Source organism: Microtus ochrogaster, chromosome 1 (assembly GCF_000317375.1).
Source record: "Microtus ochrogaster isolate Prairie Vole_2 chromosome 1, MicOch1.0, whole genome shotgun sequence".
Classification (NCBI taxonomy): Eukaryota; Metazoa; Chordata; class Mammalia; order Rodentia; family Cricetidae; genus Microtus; species Microtus ochrogaster.
In genome coordinates this window covers 64,241,748-64,251,715 of record NC_022009.1, presented here as the reverse complement: position 1 = coordinate 64,251,715, position 9,968 = coordinate 64,241,748, and the positions used below count along the sequence as shown (strand labels likewise).

At 43.5% G+C, this 9,968-nt stretch overlaps 2 protein-coding genes across 5 annotated transcripts in view; one reads left to right on the top strand and one right to left on the bottom strand.

The window, feature by feature from the left end:
- Positions 1-6,725, top strand: part of Mrpl47 (mitochondrial ribosomal protein L47) — a 13,168-nt gene extending 6,443 nt beyond the window's left edge. For 2 of the 3 annotated variants that reach the window (XM_026782139.1, XM_026782136.1), the window contains exons 5-7: positions 3,172-3,302; positions 4,662-4,757; positions 6,425-6,725. In XM_026782139.1, coding sequence (XP_026637940.1) covers positions 3,172-3,302; positions 4,662-4,757; positions 6,425-6,548 — 351 coding nt within the window. In that variant the 3' untranslated portion in view covers positions 6,549-6,725. The remainder of the gene's footprint in view (positions 1-3,171; positions 3,303-4,661; positions 4,758-6,424) is intronic. The other variant, XM_013347444.2, reaches the window with a different exon arrangement.
- A 566-nt stretch (positions 6,726-7,291) lies between these two features.
- Actl6a (actin like 6A) overlaps positions 7,292-9,968 on the bottom strand; it is a 15,350-nt gene continuing 12,673 nt past the window's right edge. For both annotated transcript variants that reach the window (XM_005343766.2, XM_013347546.2), the window contains exons 13-14: positions 8,907-8,993; positions 7,292-7,733 (exon numbers count right to left, since the gene is read on the bottom strand). In XM_005343766.2, the coding sequence (XP_005343823.1) occupies positions 7,653-7,733; positions 8,907-8,993 (168 nt within the window). In that variant the 3' untranslated portion in view covers positions 7,292-7,652. The remainder of the gene's footprint in view (positions 7,734-8,906; positions 8,994-9,968) is intronic.

The following is a 9,968-nucleotide window of genomic DNA, read 5'->3' as shown; positions in this document are numbered from 1 at the left end:
GTAAATTTACAGAGCTTTATATACCATTCCAGCAGTTTCTCTTGAGCATGCTTATCACTCCCATCCCCCCACCTCTCACTCCCCCTCCCTGCAAAGCAAATGTCACACCCCCTGCTGTCTCCTTTTTCTTAGTGGCAGCTTCCAGCCTGCAGATGGGTATTTATTTTGTTTATCTACCTGGGAGTAGAATTGCCAGGCCGTGTGGTAAGTCTCTTGAACTGTGGCAGCCATGTGGTATGGCGCTGAGTTTGGTGTCCAGCTGCCCCATTGTACATTCTGCCTCCAGTTTGGCCATTCACCAATAACTTGACCCATTTTTTAGTGTGCAGTTTTTTGTTGTGTTTGCTTTTCTGTGGTTTTACTACCCCCCCCCCCCCATCCCAGATTGTTATAAAGGTCAGCACTTGATTTTTCTGTCATCTGTAGTCAGTGAGAGCAGAGCTGAGCCTTGTCGCTGCTGCAGTGTAGAGCCTCGCCTCAGCTCCCCTCCCTCCCTTCCCGCCATCACGCCCCGTTAGTCAGGGTTCTCACCACACTGCCCACAGAGGGCAGGACGTGGTGTCCCTGCAGGAGTCAGACAGGAGAAACAAACTCTCGGTTATCATGACTTCGTGAGAATTGAGTTTGATTGTGAGTTTTCAAACTTGATTTCATGTAGTACTAGATGTGCAGAGAGTTGCATGGACAGTGCCAAGGCTTCTTGCAGCCTTCACCCTGATTACATGTGTTCCTATTCACAGTGTGTTATTCTATCCCCCCTCCACCTCCCCACACGCTTTTCTTGACTGTTTGAAAGTAAATAGTCCATGTCATGCCCCTTTGTCTACAAAATTATGCATTTCCAAATACCATTTCGTATATAATCATTTCACACTTTTAAAGTTAGGAAATGAACATTGATGTGATCGTATAATCCATAGGTCTTATTTCCCTCATATAGAGCATTCTAACAGTATCATTTACAGCAAGAGATTCCCGGATCGTGCCTTTTCTGTTTTTGTGATCCCCTTAATGCAGAGATTTAGTCTTTATATTTCACGACAGGGTTGTTTTTGAAGAGTATGGCCCGTTCCCTTATTTGGGGTTGTTTGATTCTCATGGTGAGGTGGGTAGATTAGCTGGGCTGCATTCTTGGCCGAGTAAATTTTATAAACTAAAAAGTCTCTTTGAAGGAGGCTTGCTTTGAGTGAGGTATCCCTGTTTGGTATGTACTGATAAGTGTTCCTTTTGATAAATTTGGGCCAGTTTGGGGTTTTTTTTTTTTTGGTTTAGTTTGTTTTTGATTTTAATTTAGAGATATCAATTGATTATCCTTAGCCTGAAATCCAAAATGCTCCAAAGTCAAAACTTTGAACATCGAAGTGCGGCTCTGGTGATATACCATTGATATAAACATGCAGTGCTGAGTCACACCATTGGTGTAAACATGTAGTGCTGAGTCACACTGTTGGTGTAAGCATGTGGTGCTGAGTTACACCATTGGTGTAAACGTGTGGTGCTGAGTCACACCATTGGTGTAAATGTGTAGTGGAGTCGCACCATTGGTGTGAACATGTAGTGCTGAGTCACACCGTTGGTGTAAACATGTGGTATTCTGTGGACTCACCAGCTGTGGATTAGCCAACCTCAGTAGAGTTCAGGTGGCTTCAAGGCCTGCCCTGGCTCCATTGTAGGCCATCAGCTGTCACATTACAGAAAGGTAGGACAGTCCAGCAGAATTCCCTGCTTCACAGGAAAGTCTGTAGACCAGAGTTGGATGCCCCAATGTTACATAGGAACTTTGGGTGACTGTCCAGGTCATTGGGTAACATTACTCCTTTCTGAAGTCTTTGATAAGAGTTAAATAGTTAAACTTATAGTTTTTCTTAGTTGTGAAAGCAAATTAGGTATAAAACTTTAAGATAGATAATAAAGTATTTTCTCTAATTTTGCTAAATACAAAGACTAGATATTGTAACTGTAATTCTTACTTAAAAACTGTTTTATTATATATAGTTTTACTATGTTAAGATTAAAACCTTTCTTTTTAATTAGACAAAAAGGAGGAGATGCTGTGGAATAATCCTTCTATACACTGTGAATGTATATTATTTTCATTGGTTAATAAAAAAGCTGATTGGCGCCGGGCGGTGGTGGCGCACACCTTTAATCCCAGCACTTGGGAGGCAGAGGCAGGCGGATCTCTGTGAGTTCGAGACCAGCCTGGTCTACAAGAGCTAGTTCCAGGACAGGCTCCAAAACCACAGAGAAACCCTGTCTCGAAAAACCAAAAAAAAACAAAAAAGCTGATTGGCCTGTAACAAGGCAGGATAAAGTTAGGCAGGACAATCAGACTGAGAATGCTGAGTGGAAGAAGGGCAGAGTCGGGGAGATGCCACCCGGCCACCAAGCCACTAGAGCACTACATGTAGAGAGTGAGGTAACTCGCCATGAGCCACATGGCAAAGCATAGACAAGAAATGTGGGTGAGTTTAAATGTAAGAGTTAGGTGGTTAGCAGGCCTGCGCTATCAGACGAGCAACTGTGATGAATATTAAGACTCTCAGTAGTTATTTGAGAGTGAGATGTACCGTGTTTGGTTGATATCCCTGGAAGACCTGCCCTTTTCTGAAGGGAAACTGAGGAAGAGTGGAGAGAAAGACTGGGAGAAGAGGGAGGGAAATTGCAGTCAGGATATAATGTATGAGGGGAGAAGAAGAAAAGTATCTTCTTGCATCTTCATGAATCTTAACATTCTTCCCTGTGAGAACTAGAGTTGCCAAGCAGGCCAGGGTACCTTCTGAGCGTGAGGACAGCAGTGGTCCATCAGGGACAGATGCATCTTTTGCTCTGACAAAGGGCAGCAGCGGTTATATGTCTCATTAGCTTACTGCATTCAAACGGCATTAGAGCTCTGTCTGCTCCAAACAGAGCTGGCACATGGCAAAGTTATTAAGAAATGAAATGATAAAACTTCAGAGAAGTTACATAAAGTCATACTGTAGACACCCGTGAGCATACACACACACACACACACACACACACACACACCTGTGCCAAAAGGGCTTTCTAGAAAGTACTAGAAAGAGCAGTTTCTAAATAAAATGTCATAAATCGCCTGCTTTGTAAATCTTGAGCTCTGAAATGCAGTCTTGGTGAGGATGGCTGAAGTTGGCTGTGTTGTCGCCTCAGGTTGTTGATTCCATGGATGCCTTAGATAAAGTTGTCCAGGAGAGGGAGGATGCCCTGCGGCTTCTTCAGACCGGCCAGGAGAAAGCAAGACCTGGTGCCTGGAGAAGGGACATCTTCGGACGAATTATCTGGTACATAATTACACTGTACTTCCAAGAGTAGAGATCGCTGCTTGGATTGGTAACCCTCTCTGTACCTTTAAGACTCCCTGTGGCTAGGTGTCCATAGCCTTTAATCCTAGCACTCAGGAGGCAGAGGCAGGCGGGTCTCTGAGTCTGAGGCTAGTCTGGTTACAGAGTGAGCTCCAGGACAGGCAACAAAGCTACAGAGAAACCCTGTCTCGGGAAAAAAAAAATTCCTCCCTTTGGATATTTTAGAGATCGTATGTAAAGAAGAGAAGTTCCCATCCCCTAGAACACAAACTATGCACTGACCACACAGCTCGTCCCCATGTGTTCTTGTCTTTGTGAATTGTGGGTCCTTTCAAGAATTTCATAAAAGTTGGATACTTCTGACAGAAAAATCTGCCTATACACATGTAACTTCAGATTATAAAACTCAAAGAGCTAATTTCAGATACTCCTCTGCCTACCTTACCCACTAAGAACCTGGGACTTGAAAGTTCTGAGTGCAAGGTCAGTTTGCTTGTTTCACGGGCATTGGGATAAGCCCTGGGCCAAGTAGTGAACAGCATACCTCTTTCCAGTGAAGGATCTGGTTGTCAGCATCAACTCTGAGGAGCCAGTATAAGCCAACTCACCCCAGAGGATCCAGGATAGCTAACTCATGGCCATGTAGTACCTTAAACGGGAGTCAGCAAGTGTTGAGGCTTGAGGTATCTAGACAGTCCCCGAACCTTACACATAGCACCTTCTCGCTTGATGTGGAATTCCAGCCATCCAGTCAAGAACATCTAATCCAACACAGAAAAAGAAATTGCCAAAACCTCTCTTAAAGCTCTTCCAAGGAGCTGGGCAGTGGGTCCACACTTGGGAAGCAGAGGCAGGCGGACCCCAAAGTTCAAGGCCAGCCTAGTCTAGACTGAGTTCCAGGACAGCCAGGGCTACACAGAGAAACCCTATCTCACAAAAACCAAATAAGAAAAAAAAAACAACAAAAAACTCTTCCAAGGATTAAGGGATGTAGCTCTCTGTTGTACAAATCTCCAGCATGAATTTGAACTGTATTTTCTAATAACTAAAAACATTGATTACTTTACCTGTTTGTGTGTGTCCTTGTATGTGCTTATATGTGGCATGTGTGGAGGGCAGAGGGAACCTGCACGAGTCGGTTCTCTGCTCCTGTTCACACATGTCCTAGGGACTAAACGCAGGTGGCAAGTACCTTCTTATTTAGCTGTTTTACTGGCCCCATTTTCTAATATTTTTTTATTTGGATTAATTTATTTAAGGCCAATTAGGAAACAATGAAAAGTGTAAGTAAAACTATTAAATATTTTGTGTAAAGCAGTAACTTTATTTTTTTGGCAGGCACAAATTCAAGCAGTGGCCTATCCCTTGGTACCTCAATAAAAGATACAACAGGAAACGGTTCTTTGCAATGCCCTATGTGGATCGCTTTGTCAGGTGAGCACAGCATCCACATGACAGAGCTGCCCCTTACACCAGGTGGCGCATGCCCTCAGCTCTTTCCACCTTGATTTCTATTGTGTAAGTAATATGTTTTCATTACTTTAAAAAGAAAAAACCACTAGTTTAAAGAGAAAATTGAAGCCATATATCTAAAATCTTAACCTCCATGAAGTCGCTGTGCCAACGGTGTGTATCCCTTTAAAAGTTGTATGACTTCCTTGTGTCTGAAATAAGAGTGAAATCCACTGATCCACTGCACCATGTGGACTGCAAGCTCTTATTCCAGGGCCCATGGGAAAAGGAGGAGCCTGAGATCCTGCCCTGCTGCGTTTCCCATGGCAGATTCTGCACTGAGCTTTCATGAGTCAGAGAACTTGGTGCTTCTGTTCCAGGATTGTAGCTGCCCAAGCACCAGCAGCTGATACCTAAGGAACTAGACGAGGGTCTTCTGAAAGCTGTTTACAACATGGAATCCATCCCCAAAAGCAGACAAGACAGTTTAACCCCCCAGCCGCACTTAGAAGGGAGACAGGGAGATGCAAGATGGCAGACATGCCCACGGTACAGAAGCATCCTGTAGCTGGATATACTTGGGGCCCCAGCACTGAGGAGGCTGAGGCAGAAGGACTGGGTATAAGACCACTGGCTAATCTTGTTGCAGATAAAACCTGCTAGGGATACTTTCTGTTCTCAGTAAAGTTCTTCACAAACTGATGTTTCTACCCCAAAACTTAACCCAGAGAAAAAGGAAAAGGAACTTAATTTTGTTTGGCCATGTGTGTACACATACATACTGTCCTAGTATGGTCTCTGTGAAAGTTAGAGGACAGCCTGCAGGAGCAGCTCTCTGTAGTCTGGGTTCAGGGGGTCAGGAGCAAGTGGCTCCACCTGCTGATCCCTATCACCAGCTATTTGAGACTTACATTAACATGTTTAATAAACTTTAGAATCAATTTGAACTTTTTATCTTCCTCTCCAAACCAGCTCCATCTGTTCCTTTGATTGGGTCTGTACAGCCCTGGCATCTGCCACACCAGTGCATTCTAGGACAGAGATCTGCCTGCTGGGATTAAAGGCATGCATATCCAGAATCATCACTTAAGAGTGCACCGTGCAGTGGGGACCCTAAAACCACCTCTTATTTCGGTACCAGTCTTGTGGGTTCAAGCCATCCTTCAAGTTCTTCCTGCACTTTTTCAAATCTGCCTTCTTCCAGTGTCTACTCCAGTATAGCCCCTTACTCTACTATGCTTCATGAGTTTTCAAGGCTTTTATTACATTGTTTCAAAACTATACACTAGCTCTGTGTCTCCAAAATACATACCTTCATCAGTGAGAACTTTACTGTCTGTCCCCTAACACCTTGCTCATTCCCAGCCTCTGGTGTTTATCCTAAGCTTTGAAGTCTGTCCATACTTATGACCTAGTTAAGATGCCAGGTGGTTGGAGAACTCTGCTGCATCGCTTCCCTTCAGTTTCTGCGGGCACAGTATTGAGGTGGTTTGACCTCCACTATCTTGCATTTGTAGTGACGCTGTTAAAGCTTGATTTATACACGCCAAGAACTGCTGGCATGACTGGCTTTTATATAGTTGGCATGGGCACGCTTTGAGAAATGGGGGGGCAGTTTTGTCTAAGTTGCTGTTATATTTTTATTCTAGACTGAGAATTGAGAAACAAGCCCGCATTAAAGCAAGAAAGGAAAGTTTACAGAAAAAGAAAGAAAGAATTCTCCAGGCAAAGTTCCCACACCTCTCTCAAGACCAGAAGTCAAGTACTGTCTGAGATGAGACCCAGAAGTCAAGTACTGTCTGAGATGAGACCCAGAAGTCAAGTACTGGCCAAGATGAGACCTAGAAGTCAAACTCTGTGTGAGATGAGACCCAAAAGTCCGATTTCATTCTTGAAGCAGCCTGTGTCCTGATGTGAATTTGTCTTTATAAAATGTTTTTGTTCAAATGATATCAGTTGTTCTTGTGGATAACATGGCATGTTAATTAACCCTATAAGTACTGCTGCTTCTATCAAAACCAGACAGAGTTCAGGTTTAGTTCCCATATCCTGATATCTAAGCAGGCTTAATAATACCCGATGTCTTGGTATAAATCTGATGCTAGCTACCAGAGTGATGCTAGAACCAAAGCCGGTTTGGGAATGCTGTTTCCACCACTACTGTTAAAAAGTGGCTGGTGGGGAGTGGGGTGGTGCACAGGACTGGAAAGATGGCTTAGTGGTTAAGAGCACAAGTTGCTCAGGACCTGGATTAGATTCCCAGCACAAACAAGGCTTATAACCATCTAAAGCTCCAGCTGTGGAAGCCAACACCTGGCTTCAACAAGCACCGGGCACTATTATGGTGCGAGCGTACATGTGGATAAAATACCCATACACATAATTTCTTTTAAGCATGAAAGGGACATGGATATTGTTAGTCAAACAGTTGATTGCTTCCTGCCATCAAAACAGTGGAAAAGCAGTACTGCAACAAGCAAGGCACAACAGAGACAAGAATCCAAAAACCCTTCTAGGACGGGTGGTGATTTTTATTTAGTTTTGTAAGCCTAAGGTAAAAAGCATAGGCAGTGACTTTTACTAGTCAATAAAAAGTAACTCCACCAACCCACAGGAGAGCTGGAAAGTACTTACTGAAAGCAAAATATTTAGAGAAAATAGACATTCATACAAAATTATAAAATGCCTGTAATAAGAATAAGTGCATTTCAAGGAAAGCACAAACTCATTTTAATTTATAGAGCCAGTTAAAGCCTTAAAAAATTTAAGTGGACATTGAAATATGCAAACATGTATAAACATTCTACAAAAGATGGTCGTCTTTTCCTGAGTGTACTAAAGCTACAGACTGAGGTGGCGGCAGGCAGGGTGGAGCCCTCAAGGGCATTTTCGTTCTACACACTGCTTCCCTCCTTCTTCATACTCCTGTTTGGAGATCCACATCTGCTGAAAGGTGCCCTGTAAGACAGAAAGAAACATTCCATATGCCTACCTTTTATTAGAAGGTAGTGCTTTTACTCATAAATGCCTTTAACAACTACTGAACTATTAAAATTCCTCCTCCAAAATACTACTGTCCCCTATTCCTTCTCCCCTCCTCTAAGAGGGGCCAGAGACTGCTTAGAAAACATGACAAAGCGCCCTAAGGCAGTAATGGAACCTGTTGTTAGGCCCAAGTCAGTTATCTCAGCTCTTAGGAGGAAGAAGGGAAAGCTCTAGTCTAGCCTGAGACACAATCTCCTGACTTAAGGTGGCCTCCCGTCAAGACCCAACACAGTCATCTCCCTGGCCCACAGAGCCAGCTCTTGACAATCTCATCAGGACTTGGGTAACAACCAAACTTCCATTCCAGGACAGGCTCCAAAACCACAGAGAAACCCTGTCTTGAAAAACCAAAAAAAAAAAAAAAACAAAAAACAAAAAAACAACCAAACTTCCAAAAGGAATGGCTTACAACTAAATGCACTACACCCAGGCCTGCCCAGTGCCAAAAGAGGTATTACAGCTGCCCTCCATAACAGGGAGAGTCCGTGTAGACCGGCAAACGTCCACTCATAAGGTGTCAGGTGTGACGGTGCACACCTGTAGTCCAGCACTCGGAGGCTGAGGAAGAAGACTGCAGGTTGGAGGCCAGCCTGAAGTTAGTAAAGGGTGGGACGTTGTCATACGTAATGTATTTAAGCAGATAGTCCTACCAGGTCCTCCACGCATCTGTCAGTTTTTAAATGTAAAAAATCAATGAAGCACTGAAATCATTCTATTTTATTAAATTTAGCATTTAATGGCATATTTAAATCAAATCATTTTGTAAAGAAAATTTCTGCTTATATATGGCTCAATGTTATCATAAATAAACCATTACCAGAAAAACCACAGTGTAGGAAAAAATGGGAATCATGGAAGGCTACTAATAGTGCCAAACAGATTTTTATCAGTACAGAATAAATATTAAAAGAAGTATTCTTGAGCCCCGACAAAAAGAACCAGACGTAATAAAGAATTATTCAGGTAAAAAGATGGCGTGTTTTCAGATGATAACTAACACTCTTCATAAACTGCTGCACATCAATCAACCCCACTCTCACAGCTCCCCCCTCAAATCTATTCTTATAAAGCAGCTTGTCTACTAACCAAAGATGCCAAAATGGAGCCTCCAATCCATGAACTAAACCTCCGTTCCACCGTCGTGTTGTTTGCAATCAGTTTCAACCGCATGCTCTACAACAGAGGAAGCATTGGGATATTAGGACAGCCACGACAGCCAGCCTGGGACTTGGGTGCTGAGAAACCTCCATGGCCATGCTGGCACCAACACTTAATCCCAGACTTAGGACTACAGCCAGGGCTAGCTAGCCTCCACATGGCACAGCCACCAACGCCCTCCCTCCCTCCTCTCACATGCACACACACACACAAAGGGAAAACCAGTCATTTTACATGGGATCAGGTAGCTAAGCTAATAGTTGACATAGGTTAGGCTACTTCACAGGAAAGGTCTTAATGAATACAAGGTGAGAAAATGAACTGTGTAACTCAGAACTGAGCAAATATAGACATGCGGCACCTCGCCAGGTAGGAAAACCTGGAGTGAACTGAAATCAGAGCTCTAACTCACGGTCCATAACTTGTCTGAATGCCCTCAGCATGTCACTCCCCTGTGACTTTTCACTTCCGCAGCAATGAAGGAGGAGATTGGGTAGAGCTTGGAGTCCTTCCCTTGAACAGCTCCACTAGAAATGTCTTACAATGCTCCTTTCAACACTAGCACTGTTACTTTGTCATCTCGTTTAGAGATATAAAGGCAGAATTTGTGTGTATGTAACTCCTTAACTGTTAAACATAACAAACTGACAAGGCAATAAAAACAAAAACTTCATACACATACACACGCACACTTCAAAAGATACCATACCAGGTGTTAGTCTCCCACCCACCCCGAGCGCCTGTATCTCAACTCTCCCCATCAAAGTGCCTGTCTTCCAAATCAGTACTTCCACCCAGCAGGGTGGCTCATAACTGCAACCCCAGCATTCAGGCTGATGGGGGGGCAGAATGCTGAGTTAAACAAGCTCTTCAATAGGACAATGCTTGCCCCAACTCAAAAAACTAATAACTCAGTGCTTCTGTTCTGAACGCAGTATAGCCATAACTCAAGTGTTTCTGTTCTGAACGCAGTATAGCCATAACTCAGTG